This window comes from Notothenia coriiceps, unplaced genomic scaffold (assembly GCF_000735185.1).
Source record: "Notothenia coriiceps isolate Sejong01 unplaced genomic scaffold, NC01 NC01_scaffold00021186, whole genome shotgun sequence".
NCBI lineage: Eukaryota > Metazoa > Chordata > Actinopteri > Perciformes > Nototheniidae > Notothenia > Notothenia coriiceps.
Genome location: NW_011353887.1, coordinates 81,537 through 103,569, shown reverse-complemented (window position 1 = coordinate 103,569; position 22,033 = coordinate 81,537). Strand labels below are relative to the sequence as shown.

The 22,033-nt window shown below is 43.2% G+C and overlaps 1 protein-coding gene across 1 annotated transcript; it reads left to right on the top strand.

Annotated features, from left to right (window-relative positions):
* Positions 1-272: 272 nt before the first annotated feature.
* LOC104953150 (hepatocyte nuclear factor 6-like) lies at positions 273-16,540 on the top strand. Its single transcript, XM_010780075.1, has 2 exons — positions 273-1,299; positions 16,248-16,540. The coding sequence occupies exons 1-2, from the start codon at positions 273-275 to the stop codon at positions 16,538-16,540; spliced, it is 1,320 nt and encodes a 439-aa protein (XP_010778377.1).
* Positions 16,541-22,033: the final 5,493 nt, after the last annotated feature.

Sequence of the window (22,033 nt, the reverse complement as noted above, 5' to 3'; positions counted from 1 at the left end):
GGGTTTAGTAGAAGGTGCTCCACAGCGAGAGAAATCCTCCTCCACACTGAGCAGAGGTCTGAGGCGCAGTTTGTGTGGCGGCAGGGACCCGATCTTTTAAAACCATGCTGGATTGACTGCAGAGAGGCAACTACAATCAATGGCTTGGCTTTGAAATCGTTCAACATTTATTGGAAAGGAGTGTGAGATTAGAGCGACAGTGAGAGAGAGAGGGAGAGAAGCGAGGGAGAGTGAGTGGCGAGAGGGGTGGAAATAAAGATCCTTTTGCAACGATGGAGCTTACAATGGAAAACATTGGAAATCTGCACGGTGTGTCTCACTCCCATCAGACGAGCGACTTAATGAACTCTCAACACGCGCGCCAGTCGTCGCATCGGAACTTGGTGTCGCACGGACGATCAGCCATGGTGTCCAGTATGGCCTCGATACTGGAGGGCGCGGGGGACTACCGCACAGACCACGCTTTGTCTGGCCCCCTGCACCCGGCCATGACCATGTCGTGCGACTCCGGGATGAGCCTGAGCAGCACCTACACCACGCTGACGCCGCTGCAGCACCTGCCGCCCATCTCCACGGTCTCCGATAAATTTCACCATCAACACCCACATGCTCACCATCATCCGGCACACCAGCGACTCTCCGCCGGGAACGTCAGCGGCAGCTTTACCCTGATGAGGGACGACCGCAGCCTCGCCTCCATGGGCAACATCTACGGCCACTACCCTAAAGACATGTCCGGCATGGGGCAGTCTCTGTCCCCACTGTCCAACGGCCTCGGGTCCTTGCACAGCTCCCAGCAGACTCTCAGCGCCTATGGTCCCGGAGCTCACCTGTCCAACGACAAGATGATCTCCTCGGGGGGGTTTGAGTCGCACATGCTGTCGCGGGGCGAGGAGCACCTGGCCCGGGGTCTCGGTGGCCATGGGGCCGGACTCATGACATCCTTGAACGGCATGCACCATCATAGCCATCCGCACTCTCAGGCAAACGGGTCCATGCTGTCAGACCGGGACAGGCAGACGGTGGGGGGAGGAGGGCAGGGAGGTGGGTCAGGGCAGGTGGAGGAGATAAACACCAAGGAGGTAGCACAGCGAATAACGGCAGAGCTCAAGCGCTACAGCATCCCCCAGGCCATCTTTGCTCAGAGGATCTTGTGCCGGTCCCAGGGAACTCTGTCTGACCTGCTGCGGAATCCTAAACCGTGGAGTAAACTCAAGTCTGGCCGGGAGACGTTCAGGAGAATGTGGAAGTGGCTCCAGGAGCCCGAGTTTCAGAGGATGTCGGCGCTCAGGCTTGCAGGTGAGTGAGGAGACAGCTCCCAACCTGAGTGATGTGGAGGGATCAATTAGAAGTCAATGTGGCAAGACTGTCAATAGCTGCTCAAACAGACATTACTAGAAGTTATTAGTCGATTGTATCGAGTAAAACTTCATCACGACAGTCGGGGTGTTAAATGTTGGGGGAAATCTATATTTTGATTGATGCTACAATCCATGATAGTGTAAACAGACGCTGTGCAACACTGGATGTGGTATAAACAAAAGAGAGGATGCCTCTCTCAAAAGCAGACGAGGTGCAAACAGCATTTTGCACTGATGTTTGTTCACTCACATACAGCGGTTTTACGCACAGCATGGATACACATATCCCTCTCACTCGGCCTCCCTCTCTGTCACAAACAAAAACACATAGAAAGAGACCAAACAAAGAAAATCAAATCAGGATGTGATCAAAATTGATTGCATCTTACAGCTATAGTACTTTGAAGGCAAACCAAACATGGAGACAAGTTAACTCAAATACTCAGTTTAACTTTGGACTCATTTGTATCAAAACACACTTGATGTAGTAATCTTTCACTCCCCCTGTCAAATAAGCACGTCGTCACAAACAAGGATCGTCTAAGGCCTAGCCAAAGAGTCGGGGGAGCATGACCTCCTATGGATCAATATTTCAGGTCCAGGCGTCCCATTTCAGAGTAGCACACTGATAAATGATCGATTTTGGATCTGAAAGACAGAGACACAAACAGATGCGTCTTTCTCTGGCCCGTATCTCCTCTGCACTCTGGGGTATATTTTTCTCCAAAGTTGGTTGATGGCCTGTTTATCAATTCTGACACTAATAAACGGTGATTGTTGTGGTTTGGCAGATAACATGTGTGGGGTTATTGGGAAATTATAACAGAAAGGCATCCCTTCTCTTCAGAAAGAGACAAATTGTGGCACAAACCCTTGCTGTCGCCTGTTTGTTTTTTCATATACATTCTAGTGCTTATGCGTAAACGCTGTTATTCGAAACCGACATTCCCGCCCCTTTAAACCATTTAACACACCACCTGCGGACGTAAATGAAATGCCGAGAAGACGCGCTGGGGTTAAAACCGAGATGTGAAGGAGAGTTCCCCTCGCATTGATGTTTGTGTAAAGCCCTCGTTCAGGCGTGCTGCTTCCCAACGTCAATCAGCTCTTCTGTGTCGTATTTCAGCGAATAGTTCAATTAAGCAGATATAGTGGCATATTTTAGTTCCAGTCAATGCCCTATTGAAAAGCACTTAATGGCATGTAAATTGTTCCTTTGCGCATTTAGTGGGGTTCTGGTAAATAAAGATTTAAACACTCCACAATTGTCTCTTTAAGTGCCACTGCTGTTAAAGCTAATTGGGCTGTGGAGTTTTATATCTTCCACACCCGGCATCAGGATAACCCCTCCCCCCCCCCAATTCAATTGACATGTTGGAGTGGCACAGTCCTGTGAGTGCTACACGTTCTGCATATTTTACCGTGGTCAGGCCCACAGTAGCCTATAGGTGTGAGGCGTGTGTGCGTATTTGGTTGTAAAATGGAAATTAGGGCTGCACTATTAATGTGATGCAGGCGCGACATGTTATTCATTATTTTATTTTGAAAATATATCGCATTATAGTACATATCCAATAAATGCATGTTTATTTGTTGTCTTGCAACAGCTGATTTTAGTGCACTTTTTATGCATTATGCATTAACCTGCAGCCACAAAAAAAGCCAGTTGGGCAAAATGACAAATGACTTGTATGTAAATGTGCACAGCAACATTTTACTTATTGCATTTAAAATCACCATTATCCTCGGTGCGCATGTGGGCTGGGAGTGGGAGTTGGGGGGGTTTGTGATGCTGAAAGTGAGGCTGGGCCATACTCGCTCGGCCACATCAATCAATAAATTCAAATTACTATTCCAAATTCATCACAGTCACACAAATCAATGCAGCTGCCCTGCTTAGCTAATGTGAAAATGCCAGTGTCTGCGCACACACACATGACAATCCAGCCCTGAAACGAAAAGCAGAGCAGAGATGGGCCTTTAGCTGTTTGGGGGGGTGGGCGGGACGTTTGCCCTTCACGCTCAACATCTCTTAATGCAACGAGGGCAAAGACCCACAGGCATCCCACCTATTGTGTTCTTCATTGCACCCGGGCCAGCTTTAACCTTTGGGTGTCTTATTTAGCTGATTATCAAAACTAAAGTATTCTTCCACGACTGTATACATAAACAGGCAACTTGATTGTAAAGCTGCACAAATAAGGAAGCAAATGTTTGGAAGGCATTTAAAGATCGCATTAACGATGAAAACAATTCGTCTTTGCATCTGTGTTGAATTCCACACTCCATCTCAATGTATTTGGTCGAGTCAATACAGTCCTGATCGATAAGGATAGCCAGTGCATCTATCAATTATCCCGCCTCAGCACTCTCTCCCATTGGTCTCTCCCCTGGAGCAGAGGGGGGAGGCGGGAGCCGGAACAAGGGGGAAAGAGGACAGCTGTTATAAAAAAAAAACGCTTTTGCACACCTTTTTTTTCCTTTGCTGTAATCATGTTCCGTTTGTTGTGTGTAATGCACTCTCTCATTTGCCCTGTGGGGTTTGGGTTAATACGGTAATTCCTGCACTAGTCACGCCTATTAGACACAAACAGAAGAATGCTGAAAACACAGAAAATAGTCGTTATATCTTTCAAAATCCGGAATATTCCCAAAAGACCATCACTACTTCTCATTTGATAGCAGTTATCTTTTTTCGCGTGTATCCTTTCATGTGACATGTGATGAGGTGCATGCCAGGGTCCCCCATGTCTTAAAAAAAAGCGCAGTTGCTTTATTACCATTTGAATGGCCGGAGCACGTGCCGGGGTGTGTAGGTCAAGACCCACGGGCCACGGAGGCAAAACATTGTTGAGAATGAGGGTGGGAGGCCTCTATTCATCTTTCAATGGACTACACGCAGTTTACACGGGCCTAATCCTGGAGCAATCCCCCTCCACCACCCCCCCATCCCCGTGACTGCAGCCTTTCCCCCATGCATGCATCTCTGCAATGCATAGGCCTACTTATATTTTCCTTGTTAAGTATTGAGTTGCCTTAATCAGAATCAGAAATAGGTTTATTGCCGAGTAGGTTAAGCTATACGAGGAATTTGCATTGGTGTATATGGAATATGGTGTTTATAGAAGATACATTGTAAGAAAAGGACCAACAAATAAAACAATTATAAAAAACATTTAAAAAATAATATAGAGAAATATTTACATGAAATATAGACATACCAAAAAAATGACATTCATTACATTGTTTCATATTGTGTATGCTTTTAGCAGAAAGAGGGCATTTATTATTGCTTATATTTGCAAAGAAAAAAAGATTGGTTATCCTATCCAAAGTAGGTTTTATTCTTATTCTAATGTATTATTGGGAAGCACACAGTTTGTAGGTCAATTCCGATAGTTTAACGTTACAAGCCGCTGTCCAGAGTGCTGAAATAATCGTGTATGCACGTTGAACCGCAGCTTATCTTCTTCTCTCTGTTTCGAGGACAGTTCAAGGTGGTGAACTGGAGTTTTACCAATACATAGTTAATAGCATTCTTGTAGGCCTTAAACACCATTATTTCATCCAACAGCTTCCACCCATCGATCAATATTACAATCCACAATGGCGTCAATCACACCACCCTGCATCCTGCATCCTACTTTCCAGTCCATGACCAACTGGGGTTTCCATTTAAATCACAGCTCTAGCGTCTTCTTGTTTTTGCAGAATTCTAACTGGAGGTCTTTTTATTTTGCTCACCAAAATATCCAATAGCAGCAAAAATAGCCAGCAGTGAAGCTTCTTTTTTGGGGTCATTTAAGCCGGTAAAATGGGTTTAATTGGACAGGGCATTAAGATGTGATTGATGCGGGTTAATCTAAAACAGGATTTTTTTTCATGAAGAGATGGCTTGATGTTAGCCTGCGAAATGATCGATTGGTACTTTAATAATTGATGTGTGAGGGGAAGATAGGGGGGATAAACAGTGCAGCTGCGGTTTCAGAGCCTCGTTGTTCGTTAAGCACAGCAACGTGTGCTGTAAGTACTGAGACACGCATGTACAAGCATCGCCTTTGAAATCCTGTGGTGGGAGAGCAACAGCTATTTTCTTGAGGTTATAGCTCCAGGCTATTTGGTTTAAATCCCGGCTTCAGTGCAGCTCAGAGCAGATGAAATGACATCTCACGCTTTGCATCTGGAGGAGGCTTGTATGTGCTGAAGGGGGGAGTCTGTCAATCTAACTTTAACATTTGCATAAATCATCAAGTCGTGATACGATAGAAAAAATTCAAGGGTTGCACAATAGCTGTGTATTTATGGCAATGAAAATCTTAAGTCCCTCCAACAAAGCAACATAAATATAAAGACATTAAACGATAAAAACTCATTTAGAAAACAATACAAATAGTGCAAAAATAAAAAAGCTTAATGTTGCAGAGAATTGTGTACAAGTGAACAAGTACATGCAAGAGTCTAAGTAAAATAGAAGAAGATAAATAAGAACAGAATGTAAAATGAAATACTGTTTGTTGTAGTAATGAATATTCGCATGTGGACGCATCGTGGGAAGTTACGCAGGGGTGGGGGGGGGCAAACACCTACACATGCATCCTGATTGATTGGGTTTGAGGCTGCAGCTTCCTATATTCTCAACACTGCATGCCTGCATAACACAGGACAATATCATAGCACGAGCTACAGCCTGCATAGATGTCGCCTCCCCGCTCCTTCCCTCCTGTGTGTATGTGATCGGGATATAGAGTATGTCTGCGCCACATTGTTAAGGCCGATCTGGCGAGCCCTGGATCTGTATCGATTTCCATTCCCCGGCCTCTGCTTTCCATCTCTGGAGCTGCGCCATGCAACCCCCCTCCCCTCTCCACCATGCAACACCATTTCTCCCATTAACAGCTCACCCTTCATAACACACAGCAGAATGACTAATAAATGCATGCTTTCACGCGGGATTGCATGAACACGACGATGCATGGTTAAAAATACAAGCAAATGCTGAATTTACACTGCTGTAGTTTAGTAGCTCCCGCTTTATTTTTGTAAGAGGCGGATTAACAGCACCAGACGACTGGCAGTTCACCGTGGTGTTCCCCTCATTATACATGCCACCCACACTGTACTGACCAAGTCGACCTTATTATTCAAAATAATGTAATTTCAATAGAAATTGGATTAGCGACAGAGACAGGGGTCTGCACATCTCCCACATCTTTACACTTTTCTGTTTTTAGCCATACGCGCACATGCAAAGACACACTGCTCCAATTCACACGGGGGGGGGGGGGGCGTGCTGAGCAATTATAAATGCAGCAGAGGTCTGGACTCTGTACAGTTTCGAATACCGTCTCTTCTATTTTAGATGATCAATTCCTACGCTACTCCGTCGCCCCCTCGCCAAACCGGATCGATATGAGAGAATGACCTTTAAATCAAATTGCTGGCAGAGTCGACTGAATACACGAGGCTAGCATCAAAGGGTTAATGGCAACGCGTGCGCCCCCCTCCTCACTTCCCAGGCAAAAAGAAAAAATACAAAAGGAGTCCAAACCCTAAGATAATCATAATGAAATCTCATTACTCGTCCCTGCACTCCGAAGTCAGATGTGGGGCTGATGAAGAAACAGATCACGTGGCTTTTGACCCGCCACAATCTGCAGAGGTTGAGCACCAAGCAGGGGACGTTCCAAAGAGCAGACTGTTGTGCAATTAAAATGTTGACCAGAGCATCAGCATTGTGTCGGTGGAGCTGTTATGTAACAGGGATGCCCCCCCAAAAAACTGGGTCTGCTCCTGCACTCACATAGTACTGTCTTCAGTCAATTTCTGCAAAGACTAAGAGTTTGATATAAATAATTTGACTTGTACAGTATGTTTCTACTTCAACCTGTATTAGCAACTTTCTGATCATCCTCATTCTTTGCAGATATTATTGTTGCTGAACAAACATTTACCTTTTAAGGTATCAGATCAGATTTTTGCTGATTTAAGTGTCAGTATCTCAATGCTCGCAGTGAGATATCTAAAATGAAACCGTAAGTTACTTTTATAGGGAGGGTTTTTACAGTCTGAGTCCAGTGCTCGTCGAAGCAGCAGTGGTGTGTCCTGGCTGCTTATCTGACGCCCTGACAGGCCATCGGTTATTAAAGGGCCCATAATGGCTTGTTTAATGTGCAGTTTAAGAATACAAGGCAAGGACATTGTCCACGCCATTAAAGAGAAGCGAAGGAACAAATCTCATTGAACACTGTAAGCTTTCTAAAACAGCAGGAAGACATCCAATCAACTATTAGGTGTTATTTCATTTAGAAAACAGAGTATTCAATTTATTTCTCACGGAGAGTCACGTGTTTTTAATTCTGGAAACAAATATCAAATAGAAAAGAGGAAATATCTTTCTGCGAAACATTAGAATTAGGTTGAATATTTTCTTTAAATGAAATAAAAGCTCTTGTGATACAAATTGGTGTTGAATTGCCAGTTAAGCAGCCCGCAGTCGGTTAATTGTTAGTTTTAATAATTAGTTTCGGAAAATAAAAAATACGAACATCAGGTAAAGTCAGAAATATTAAACTTCTCCTGATGTCAAACTGTCTCGGGGCCTTTTTTAAGTGAGAGCCTGCAGATGGTTTGCACGGAGCTTCTCTGCAAGTCTTTCAGGTCGATCTCAACAAAACCGCAAACACACACACACACGTGCATGGCTTTGCGCACAGACACACACACTCACACAGTTTATCTACCCGCAGATGCAACCCGAAACTCCGGTTGGGCAACCCCACACGGATCAACAAAGGAACAAAACGACTGTGAAATCAATTGATGAATGAATCGATGTGAGCGCATATAGCCTTTATATTACATGTTATTAAATATAACGAACAGCAGGCTGCGGGTTATTCTCAAATTAATAATTTGTTGCTTTACTGAGCCGATGTGAAAACGCTGACTCGTTTTTTCAGTTGTTCTCAGGTGTTTTGCAAAGTGTGTGTGTGAGTGTGTGTTGTTGCAATGTTGCACCTCTGTCAGATAAAAAGAACAATTACTAAACAGTAACATATTGCAGTCTTAATAATGTTTATACTAAAATGTTAGAACATCCTTATTTCATATATATTTTATTATTTTGGGTATAATATCAGTTTCCATACGTGCTCAGAATTGTTGCACACAATCACTTACAAATTAAAATATAGCTTTGTACTGTTCTACAATGTATTCTTTTTAAATACTAAGAATTAAAATACATTTCTAATTTGATTTGCAAAGTGTGAAAATTGAAGCTTCGCGAAAACACACCCTTAAATAAACCCTAATGACAAAGTAAACCCTGTAGAGACAAAGAATAACAAAAACACTAATTATTTGAAATCTAATTATCTTTGTTTAGCATTGTGAGAAAAACAATAAAAGAGACAATATTAATGCAATTAGGTGTAACCACAATAAGGGCTGGTTCAGAAGTTTCTCTGTTGACTCTTCTCCTCATGATTGAGTGAGAACTGTATTGAATTGAATCTCTGAATTCCTGCATATTGAAAACCTGTCTGTCTCCCCGCGGAGGGCAAACAGATCCTCTGACTGCAGATCAGTGCCGGATTCTCCAGCGACGAGTAAGAAATTAACAGAGCTGTGACAGCTGACATTTGGAGAATATGAGCATATTTCGATAAATCCTGATGCCACTTTTCTGAACCTGCACACCTTGACATTAGTGTATTAAATAAATTAGATAAATGACTTCATCCTATTGAAAACTGTAATCGAGAGGCATCATCAATAAAAATATGTATTAGTTCTTATTGTCCTTAAATTCTCCTCCTCATATTCGTTTGTTTTGTGTTTACGATAAATAACATAAAAATAATGCTTTTATAATAAAAAAAAATTGCAGATAAAATAGTAATCTTTACAAGGAGTTTGAGTCCTGGTATACACGGTTTCACATCCGCATGAACCCTCAGAAGTGTTTATTGACCGACCACACCACACCACATCCAGAAGAAACCCCACAGAGGCTGTTATTTAAATGTTAATTCATTCATAATTCATTTCAATTAATAGTGTATGGGCTGAATTTAATTTAACAGTCAGGAGTTTATTTATTTATTATTTTATGAAAGCAATATGTTTGAGAGTCTGAAAGCCCTTTTTATTTTAAAAACTATAGTCCGGTTTTTACACACACCAAATATCCAGCACAATCAGGATAAGCTAAATAAGCTCAAAATAAATTAATAAATAACACAAAAACACACACACACACACACACACACACACACACACACACACACACACACACACACACACACACACACACACACACACACACACACACACTTGTTGTTTGTGGGGGAATGAAACCCTGCCAGTCTCTCCAAAATAAAGCATCATGATAATTACTGCTATATCACGCATAACTGGTCAAAGCAATTATGAATGAAATCAATGATAATTGCAGATAAGAGTATTACTCTAACAATGGAGCCACTCCTACACACAAATGGCACATGCATGCGGACCAAGCCTGCTATTAAACTGGCAAAAAAATAAATAAATAATGTGGGTTAAAATTCAGTCATACGCTTTCCCTCAATCATGCGCTTAAATGGCTGAGTGCATCTAATTATCTAAAACCTCATAAGGAGTGTGATGATCGCAGTCAGCAGCAGCCTTCACTGATTATTGGATTTTTAAAGCACTTTCTTAGGTTTACCACTGGGTTGATAATAACAGGTTGGAATGAAAACAGAGCTGCATACAATGATATTTCTCTACTGACAGAAGACATGATAGTTTTTTTTAGTGAAATGTGCATGGAGGAATGGTGGAAAAAATGTAAAAGTAAAATGTTGCATGCTGCTGAGACTCAGACTGAGGTGGGCGAAGGTGTAACTGAGATCAGGTTGAGTGTTATTGAAGTGCTGCAGAAGAAATGCCTTGCAGCTGAGTCGCTGGAGAATGCAAACAAACAAATTGTGTCGCTTTATCAGTATATTAACACCAATTCTCACTCATTACATTAAGGGGTATCGAGCTGGAAGTGTTTTGGCCTGGCGAGGGAAAGAGAGAGGGGAAGGGGGGGACTTGGCATTGCCTTGCAGCACAGAATAAAATAAATGCCACCGTATACAAAGAAGATATACATCAATCTTTAAAGCAACAGCGCGTTACCTAATAAAACACTGAAGCCTCAACATCAAATTGCCCAATCATGCTACAATCGTGAAACGAGTGCAAGCAGTGGTGGTTCTAGGGGGGCAGCTATAGAGAGGGGCATAAAGGAGGCGAAGTACTCATTCCCTAAAAAAAAAAAATGAAATATCATAAACTTGGTGTTTGTTTTAGTAACACACAAAACACTTGTAGGTGTCACTGACGTGGTTACAATTTTATAATAAAAAAATAATAATTTCTGAAAAATATCTAGTTATTTTCGACCCAAGTTACATTACAATCTTTCCTGCAACCATATCACACATGGCGTCATCACTATGACCCCCCTTAAAGCCTCCTACTACAAGCAAACTGGCTGTGCATAGATTAATAGTGATGATTCACACTTTAAAACGGGCTGCAGTGTGTGTGTGTGTGTGTGTGTGTGTGTGTGTGTGTGTGTGTGTGTGTGTGTGAACGCGTCAAGCCGTAACCGGTAAACATGTTTATTGGTAAATTAATTAAATCAGCAGACGCTGACCTCGTAAGCTTCGCAGGGCTGTGCTGCAGGAGTGGAGGTTTGGAGGAGTATCATTTCAGATGCAGATGTGTAATCATGGTTTCATAAAACACTGGGCATAATATTAGGCCGTTTGACTTTCTCATTATGAGCAGGAAGGGCAGTGGTGATCAATACATGATTAATGCTGGAGATGGACTCACATCTGCAGGGACCTGAGAATTGTGAACAGCAAACACAGTACAGGTGATCATCATTTACTCATCTCCAACACATCTTTTTTTTGTTGTCCCGATAATCACGGTTCCTTCCCTCCTTTCCTCCATTTCTTCCTGGTGGATTTGCTCTCTCCACCCCTCCATGAATCTCCTCTTCGGCCCCCACCCCTCCGAGGCATAATTAATTGGACGAACTGAATTTCACACACGAATTATTCACGAATCTATCGATCGATATTGAACACCCAGGGCCTTTCTCTTAACCTCGCTTGGTTTGTCGTGAAGCAAAGAATATTAATGTCATCAGTGGAAAAGAAATAGGCCTAAGTTATACCCGTTATCATCGGAGCGGTAAGGAGTTAGTTGGAAAATCACTCATTAAGGAATTCGATAGTTTAAGATGAAAGAGAATGCAGGAGGCCTTTGAATAAATAAAAAACTGCTTTGGATTTATTGGAAATAAAATATTATAGTAAATCCCATGAAAAACACGTCTTTGTTAATCTGTCTTTGTATGTTTGTGAGGAGCCTGAGGGATCCATTAAAAGTAGGTCGGCTCCTGCTCACAGCTGCATACAGGCAGTCATAGAAATCACATTTGTGTCCGGCCGAGCAGCAGCAGGGCGTAACACCTCCGAAAAACACTCAACACAGAACCGGGATTTCTGCTCTTGTCCGGTTGCTCTTTGTGCATGAGTTTATGCCCGTCTCTCTGCTCGGTGCCTACTGTAGCTCTAAAAGCTGCAATGATTGATTTTTTTCCTTTTCTACGCCGAGCTTGGTTCAGTAATCAGGGCCCCCTTCCTCACCGATCGATCGATATTGATTAGTAAATCCAGCGCCTGTAGCAAAGGCAGCGCACTGTGGCGCCCCGTGCAGCCGGGGCCACGGAGAGAGCGACACCTGCCGACCGCAGCCGCACAAAGCAAGCGGTCGATGGGGGGGGAGGGACGTGCCTCTCCGGTGGAGGGATGTGGAGAGAGAAGCTGGGACTGTCTGAGCTGAATGTGGAGCCACATTAAGAGAGAGAGACTCCCCTCCCAAGGCTCGCTTATTATGAAAAGAAAACACCAGATTTATGTCTACTTTATCTTGACCTTTGGGGATATAGAGATAAAAGGGGCCATAAAAAATGTAAATAAAAATGTTGTGCAGCAGTTAGTTTTCAAAGCGTTTACCCTGAAGATTTATTGTCTTCTTAAAAACAATATATTGATACTTGTTGTTAAAGCCTCTATTTACTAGATTGTACTGCCTGAAACCAAAGTGATAGTGAGACTATACAAACATGAAATTAAATATTCTACTTGATGATAGTATGAAATAAGTGAATGAATTGATGTTAAACTAATACAGCGTCTTTGATGAAAATGAGTATATTCTTGCGAAAATTGGAAATAAATACCAAAAATCACAATTCCAGTTGTATCGACAAAGTGTGTGTGTGTGTTTTTTCCGTGTGTGTTTGTGCGTGTGTGTGGTGTGTGTGTTTACACGCATACCTGTGCAAGGTCACACGTGAACAAATCACAGAAGAAAAAGGTCAGGCACTGCAGGGAAGAGCAACTAGAAGCTGTACCAAAAAAGAAAAGAAAGCCAGTGTGGAAATGTTGAGAAAGTAATAAACCTATATTGATAATAATATTAACTGCATTGCTCCAGAGGGTTTTTAATTTTTAAAAGCAAAAGTCCAATCAAAAGTAATATAACGTTTTATCAATATTGCATAACAATTATACAGTTAGGTGGAAAAAAAGATATGAAAAAAAAAATGGTCAAATATTTTGTATTTTGATCTTTTATAATAACTCAGTTCGCCCTGCGTTGGGTTGCAGTCTGCTGGCTGTGGAGGGAAGCCGGTGCACATCAGCACATCTCACTGCTCCTCCTCGCTCTTCAAACACACTTCGCTGCATGTTTCGGCTCATTGTCCTGCTGGGAAACGAATCCTCCTCCACACAAGTGAAAGCCGGAGGGGATCGCATATCTTTGCTGAGCAGAGCTCCTCTTCAGTCAGTGGGGATCTGATGCAGAGCGAGTCCCTACATGTGGAACAAGCAGATCATCCTCACATGTTTACCTTTACACACATGGTTTTAGAAAAAGTCAAACAGAACTTACTCTGGTCTGAAATGTATTATTTGGTCAATTATAAATATTTTACTTACTGTGTTGAAGGAGAAATGGTTGGAAACTGTTCTTCCCCCATCAAGGCTGCACAATCCCAACCAACGTTCGACCAGTTTTAGGTTTTGTTTCTTGAATACAGATGTGAATAGATGTGTTGTTGGTGATACTGACTTTAACTGTGTCTGCATTGGTTTTAATTTGAAATACCAAAATACAAATTAAACCGCAGCTTGTCGCTGGGATGCATTTTCACCACTGAGTTAAACAATTTGACCTAAAGATGACTTCATTTCTGGTTTATTAGTTTAATGTAATCTATATTCACACTGGCAGGGTTAACTGGGAAACATGATTAAACATTTATTAATGACACACAATAATACAAACAGCTGCATTGCATTATGCATAAAGTGTGTGTGTGACGTATACATATTTATATACACATATTTGAAATACATCAGTGTCTGATTTACAAGTAGTAGAATTATTTAAAAAAATGCACCCTATATATCTGAGGAGCATCCTTGTTAGACTAATATTTGATGTCAACACCAAAATCTAACATCCCGATTAGTTTATATAAAAAAGTAAAAAATTACAAGCTTTTTCTCCAAGTTAGCCTGAATTAAGAGAATACACTAGGCAAAAGAAAGTTTAATTAATAATAATTATAAAAACATTTATTTGCGGTAGACTGAGACCAGAACCAAAGATAAAGCTTCAAGATGTTGTCATATTGATTAATAACAATTAACAATTTCTAAAATATCCATCATATAAATTGGCCTAATAACATTTATTCTTGAAATTGAAGGATATCATATTGCTTGGTAGGTCGGTGTCACTCGAAGAAATGCACGTTCAGGGTAAGAAAGTCCTTATAGTAGTGACAGGCCTTATATGTGTCAATAATTCCCAAACAAAACCTTGTTGTGTCTCTTCCCAGCTTTAATACTCCGTCCTGTAGCGTCTGACCTCCTGAGACCTCAGCATGAAGTCCAAATGATAATCCTCCTCATCGTCATGACTAGCCTTAATCCTATAATAAATCAAACTTATACGATGATATACATACTGTTCCTACAAGCATGCATTTAGACAAATGTGTACGTAGCATATTAGCATGTGTGCGATACATTTAGCTGCAGTGTTGATGTGAAATATGAATATGATGGATGGAGCCGTGTGCAGGTTAGACATCTGTAGTAAACAGATTGGACTGCAATGGCTGATCAATGGGCTCTGTTCCACTGTAATTAGACACACAGCGCCACTGCTTGGCTCCAGCCACTTCAGCATAATCACAACCCCCCCTAAACACACACACACATACACACTCCTGCACACACACAAGTAGAACTAAAGAGAGAAATAGAAATCTGTCCTTAAATGCATCAACACACACGCAGCGTGAGAGTGAGACATTATTGAAGGAGAGTATGAAAGTATCAGACAATAGCATCGGCAGCAGGTGTAGACCCCACAGGGACGGCATCTTTCTCGCTCCAATTTGCTCGCTTTTTATTGAGACAGTAGGGAAGCTGAGAGGGACACACAGTCTGTTCTGGCAGGATTCGATCCTCAGCCAGCAGGGGAACATGTGGCTGCAGAGGTGGTGCCTTAACCTTCCACACACACACACAGCTTCCACACACACACACAGCTTCCACACACACACACACACAGCTTCCACACACACAGCTTCCTCACACACACACACTTTCCACACACACACACCTCGTTCACCATCTCTGGGCGCCGTTTCTCTGTTTTTACCCTGCACCTGTCTGCTGCTTTCCACCCGTGTCCTACGAATACTTTGAGTTACAACACTTACCCACAATACAGCGCTCTATTAACTATTCATTTCTGTGTTTGCTGGCTACAACCTCATCGCCCCCCTCCCAAACGTCAAGCAGTATACACTCGCTGCGTTTTCTTTTGAAAATTGCTCTGTGTATGGGAAGGGGCTCATAGCAGCCAGTGCATGCACCTCTCTAGTGTTTGTGTTTGGGGAGGGAGGGAGGGGTGGGTGGGTTATAAATACCCTCTCAGAGCTCAATAGAGTGGGCTCCAGTGGGCTCTGTTTGAAGTAGCAGACTGTAGACCTGCTGGGGGGGGATTCTGACCTCAGTCCCTACAGAGAACCCCCCAATTCCTACAGCAACGTCGGTCAATATCTCTCTTTCTCCTTCACTCGCCGCCCCTCCTTCCTTTCCTCAGCTCCTCTCTTTGGCTCTTATATACACACACACAAATGCACACACACTTTGTCTTACTCCTCCACCTTTTTATGTTCTTTTCTCTCCAATCTTTTCTTTGGCAGCCCCTCCTCTATCTCTGATTTACACACACACACACACACACACACACACACACACACACACACACACACACACACAAAATGCTTACTTTTGTGCAACAGTCACTCAGTCCCCCATTGCGACTCAAACTGCATTAATATTGAATCAAACAGCAGTGTCTCCAGCTAGCAGGCAACAGCCAGGCGTCCCCCCCCCCCCTTTCCTCCTCCTCACCCCATCTTTCTCTCACCGCAGGCTGGCTCCCTGTCTGCACTCTGCAGGATGGAAGGAATATTCCCACTGGGCAGGAGGCATGGATTAGCTTTAAATCAACTTTAATATGGCAATAGAGATGGAGCTTTAGAATCTGGTGTAGAAACTAGTTGTGTTTAAGTATCGGCTAATGGTACATGTAGTTACTTCACATCCCTCCACATTCTGTCTTTGCTGTCCAATCTGAAAAATAATCACTTTTGTATATTTACCTTGCTTTGTGTTTTCTTTCTCCTCTTTGCCTCTCACTCTCATCCCCATCCCTCCCACCGCTGCCATCCACACCAAGCCTGCAAGCGCAAAGAACAGGAGCAACACAAGGACCGCAACACGGCGCCCAAGAAGCAGCGCCTCGTCTTCACTGACCTGCAGCGCCGCACACTCATCGCCATCTTCAAGGAGAACAAGCGTCCCTCCAAAGAGATGCAGATCACCATCTCCCAGCAGCTCGGCCTGGAGCTCAGCACCGTCAGCAACTTCTTTATGAACGCACGGCGCCGCTGCGTGGACCGCTGGCACGACGACCATGGTGCCAGCCCCGGGCAGCCGGGCACCTCCGCCACCACCTTCTCCAAGGCCTGAGAGGAGGGGAGGACCTTCAGAGGGCCGGGGAACCAGGTTGGAGCAGCATGCAACATGGAAGACTGGCTGTGAAACCTGTGTATGACAACCCTTCCTGGCCAGGGCCGTCTGAATGTGTCCTCACACCAAAAGAAATCCTTTGTGCCATGCAATCATCTTTTTTGTCCGTCAGAATTTCAAGCTCTCACCTGAAACAAGAATAATCTAAAAAAAAAAAGAAAGGTGAATTGTGAAGTCAGGTCCACTCTGCGTAACTCAGATAAAAGGACAATCATTGAGTCTTTTTTGAAAGAAAATCATTTTTATGGCATCTGACAAAGTAAAGAGACACCAAAGATTTGATGTATTTGTTGGACGTTATCAGACACTTTGCCGGCCTCCATCACCACACAAGTAGCCACTGATTCTGCTTTTTCTCCCAACTCACCTCCTTTGAGTTTGCCTCTCTCTCATCTCCTCCACGCCGGCACACGGAAGCAAAAAGGGCGAAAGAACGGCAATAAATCTGACAACAGAACAGCACATAGCCTTATTATCCAAGCCCCATCCCGCACACACAAGGCCGTCATAAAGAAAACAACGCAGCCTATGAAAAAACAACAACAAGGCTTTCCAATTCTCCGCCTCTACCTCCCCCTTCCTCCTGTTGTCTCCTTCATTCCTCAGCCAAAGGTATTCCCTTATGGCCAGCCATTTCAGAGAGCAGCTCAGCCTGATCATACGGCAAACTAATGAATTGAAAAATGAATCGATGCAGACAGAGAGAGCGGGGCCTTGACCCCTCCTGAAGGTGAAACTCAAGATGCTCAGCGGTAGAGATACTCAGGTCTTCCAGGCCCAGGTCTATATTTTTTGCACAGATGTTGGAAGACCTGTAGGGAGACATGTGTTACGCCTGAGCATAGAGTCTGTGTTTCTCTGACCAACAGGAGAGGCGGGTGAGATGTCTGGACATGTTCTTTGTTCTGTTGGGAGCTTTTTTCTCTGATCAATAACTGAGAACCGAGCGACAACAACACGCTCGGGCATCCAGCCAACTACATTACAGCTGCATATGAAAAGCAGGATGTAAGAGGAGCACATGGAACCCACTGGAGATGGGGACACAAAGGCCTCATAGCAGCAGCAGCAGCACATCTCCCTCCCAGATCAACCCGGTTTCTGCAGAGCAACAGTGCCCCCTGCTGCCGATAGCAGACACCTGCATCCAGCAGAGCGATGGGGCTCCGAGCGGAGGAGAGGGAGGGAAGAAGCCACTAGATGCTGAGGGGAAGTCATGGCACAACACATTCAGGCCCTCGCAGCTCTTTGAAGGCAGATCAATAGCTAACCATTATCCTATTGTTGTTCCTCATCCAACCAGCACTGGTGAAGCCGGAGGAGGGGGATGGATCAACTGAATGCTGGAAACGCAGGGATTTAGCAAAGGCAGGGAATTATTTAGCCAATCCAAATCAAGATCCAAAAATATCGGAGAAATCACAACAGAGTAAAAAGTAACAGAAAGGCTTACTGAGAGCGACACATTCGAAGTGTAGCGGAGGTTTAATTTTACATTCTTTTTTGGGAGGCTTCATTTGTCAAATCATTCTTCCATCCCATCTGTTTGCAAAGAAAAGGTCACAACAGATGTGACTCAAACCAAATCTCCTGGTTATTCCCACACAAGGGTTATCAGTAGCTAACCCAAAGCTAACCACCACACTCAGCTGTCAAAATGCTACAATAATTAGTGCCAATGCTTACTGCCTTAATGCGAATCAGAGAATATGGTACTAGGGTTCACACACAGCTACAGTGCGCCCCACTGATGACGGGCGGTGTGGGCCATAGCAACCAACAATCAGCTTTTATCTGAATTAAAATATACTTTTTTAGTAAAAAAAAGAAAAAAAAAGAATCAGATGTTAAGGCATACAATAACCAAACCTCAAATGACAAAGATACCATACATACAGTATGTGTTACAAATACAAATGTCTCCAAAGCATAACTGGACACATTTTGAAGCAGAAGAAAAAAATCTCTCATTCTATCTTTGGTTCTCTACCTCCTCTGTCCCTCTAACCCCATTGCCCCCCCTCTCTTTCTCTCTTCCTCTCTATATTGATGCGGGTATTTAATTAGTTCCATAGACACAAAGTTTCTATGTCTTGTTACTATTGTGCTCTGTTGTGCATAAGTAAGGCACCTTGTTGCTAAATCAAAAACAAAAAAGGAAGGACTTTTTAAAAGGATAAAAAAAGGAGGGATGCAAGGACAGAGGCCGATGAAGGACGTGTTTTTTCTTTTTTTTGCATTCTATGTGAATATAGACTCGAAGGAGACATTTAACGTGAGAAAGAGGAGAAAAAGAAAAAACAGGGAGCTGCTGAAGAGACGAATAAACGACGGACGCTCTCTCTCTCTCTCTTTTGGCATTTCGTGTCAGAACTGTGTTACTCTCAGCCCCCTTTAAGCTGAGCCCAAGGAACGGGGCAAACTGGAGGGGGACAAATCATGACCTCCAAATGTCCCGGCTGTTTTATCCGAGGGCGGGTGGGGGTAATGCTCGGGACTCAATTGTTATCTGTATGGTCTTAAGATGCAACTGTAGCATTTCCAACAATGTAGTCAGATTTGCGGTGCAGATTAGATAAAAAAGATGGTCATTGTAGAGGAGCTGAGTGAGAGACTAACTTCACGTTGCTGTAAGCAGTGGGTTGACGTCGCCAAAGGATGATGAGCTGACATTGATTTGTGGTATACAGTTCAGTGAGCAGAGGTGAATAGCTAGATTCAGCTCTAGGTATTAGGCTGAGAAAATGACATGTGTTTGTAGTGAGAACCAATGTGGCTACCTCACTAAGCTGAGTGGTTTGTGAAACCGCCACTAATACCAAAGATACTGCAGCCTACCGGTCCCAAACTGCCTAGGGGGAAAACAAACCAAAAAAAAAAAAAAAGCCCCCCCCCCTCTTTACCCAAAAATATTACAGACTGATATCTCACACACACACACACACACATTCATACACACAGTGCAGTCGGACTGCATGGTGCCACGTGGGGGAGGTGGCCGCCATGCAGACAGAGTTGAGTGCCTTTTCCCTTCAACCACGGGTGGGACTGCACTGGACACACACACACACACACACACAGCCATGTGGGTGCATGCATATAGCTGCACACCCTTTTACAAACATGCACTCACATTCAGACTACGCACCCATAATTGGATGGACAGAAAAGGGGGGCCAGAGAGGGGGACACAGAATGGGGGCTGTGTCAGCATTTTCTCCCATATTGACTTTCCATCTTGATACACTAGAATACAAGCACTTTATCATGTAGAAAGTCTATAAAACATTTTCTATACACTATTTATTTGAAACAAAAGTATATGTTGCTCCTTAATCTGTCAGTCTTTCTTAGTGTTTCTTCTAGTAGCTCACAGCCTTCATGTTTTTAGTTTGTTTTATTCCCGCCCGGTGTGATTAGATTCTCGGCCACTTTACCTTTCTCGCATCAGAGATATTTTTGTGAAACAGAGAAAGAGGAAGGTAAAAAGGCCGAGGCTCTGAGCACTCGCGGGGCTTTCTTTTGTAAATCTTACCACTTAATGTCTCTCTCCACTGCGTGCAAGCACAGAGGCTGCACTATAAAAGTGTGGAAGACTCACTGACAGTGTAAAGACACAAATTCTCTCTCCTCCCTCCACACTGTCTGTCCAGTCGACCTCTCCCCCTGGCTAGTACTAAGACCCGGTAGGCATGTGTTGACAATTAATTCTGAAATACCTCAAAAACCTTTCATGTAAACTTTATGTAATTTAGATTGAAAATAATACTGCTAATGATAACAATGATTATGAAACTATGATACTATGATAGTTAGTTTTGGAACTTGTGACTTGAAGCTTTATACTGTTAAATTCCTTTTTATTTGTTTGCTCATTTTTCTCGTACGTTTCTCTCGTTTGTTTTTGCTACGGCATGTACTTACTGTTTTTCATAAAGGAAAAAGACATTGTGAATGTTTCTGTGAAGGGTTACATGAGAAAAGAAGAGACAGAAGAGAAAGCTAGAATAGAGAGGGAGGAGCAAGAGCGCAACTCACCTTAGATGTTTAGTTAAAAGCTCTGTCCAAGGCGGGTATGTTTAAAGGAAAATAACAAAACCAAGAAAAAAAAAAAAAGGACAAAAATATGATTTGGGCTGAAGTCTTTACCAAAAATGTGATGTTAAACCAAAGGAGGAATAACCTTTTACTCATTGTTAGCTTTCTTCTGCCTTTAATTTGTCTTTTCTCTGAAAAAAAAACAATTTCACAGTTACTTTTGAAGGTTCCTGGGTGTGTTCAAGTGCTCCTGATGTTCTTAGAATATTAAAAACCAGCACCTCCTATTGAAAAGAAGGTGCGCTTTTTTCTTTTGTGCATGGATATTGTATAACTGTATAGAAACCAACAGGAATGACCTGTGATTTTGTGGGGAGAGGAGGAGAATGGAAAGACTTGGGAGTGGGTGGAGAAGGGGAGGGTGATATTTTGGTTATCAAAACAAAAAAAAAGGGGTGGGAGGATTTGGGTTTTAGGCGTTGGAGGGGTCCTTGTTTTTAGAATTTCCGTCACTGTTGGATTCACTGGTTGTGTGCATGTGTTGTTGCAACCCTTTCCCCATGTTTTTTTGATGTATATAAATCCAGACAGTAGGGGGCAGTGTGTGCTGGGGGAGGTCAAACTCCTCTCCTCCCAATCAATAGCATTCAATCTTCATTCCTCAGCTTGTGGTCCTCACTCGGGTCCTGAAATGTGTGTCTTGCTTTTCCAAAGACGGGCTGTTTACTTGGAGTTAATCAGAGGGACACACACAGGCCCGAGCGGCCTTGAATAACCTGTATGTCTGTCTACATGCTTTTCTTCAATCTGTGTATGTGTGTTCATTTGTACTGATGTGGAAGACAAAGTGTTTCTTTTTTATGTTCCTTTCCTATGGGTTGCAATATTTGTCATGCGAAAATTTGAAAACCATTTCTTACTGACTGACCGACCAACCAACCAACCAACCAACCAACCGCAGTACCATTTGGCAACTGATGATCCAACCCCGAAATGTCGCCCAGCATTTACTGTCAAACAGCATATGTGTGTGTCGTTTCACCGTGGGATCGAGTGTTGCCAATGGGACTGATGTAGACACCCCCAGTCACACTGTGCTCTCCCTCTTCTGTTACCTGTTAATCAATCAGAACCAAGTGTCTTTGTGATGGTAGAAGACAATCAGTTTCAAAACAAGAAAAAAGGTAGAGAGAGGGCAGGCCAGTGGGGAGGAGGAGGAAGGGGAGGACGGAAGAATGAAACCAAGGGAAAAGAGGCTCTCTGAATCCTGACGAGCTGTAGTGGCCGACTGCCAAACGACTGCCCCATCGCACCCGCAAAACATCCACCTTCCATCACATCAAACTTGACCTAACTCAAAACTCATAAGACATTTTGAAATTCACTCCCTCCTCA

What these genes read in the sequence shown, in the direction of transcription:
- LOC104953150 (XM_010780075.1), top strand. Translation starts at nt 273, where the DNA reads ATGGAGCTTACAATGGAAAACATTGGAAATCTGCACGGTGTGTCTCAC. An exon ending in GTCGGCGCTCAGGCTTGCAG is followed by an intron (nt 1,300 to 16,247) that starts GTGAGTGAGGAG and finishes ATCCACACCAAG; the next exon opens with CCTGCAAGCGCAAAGAACAG.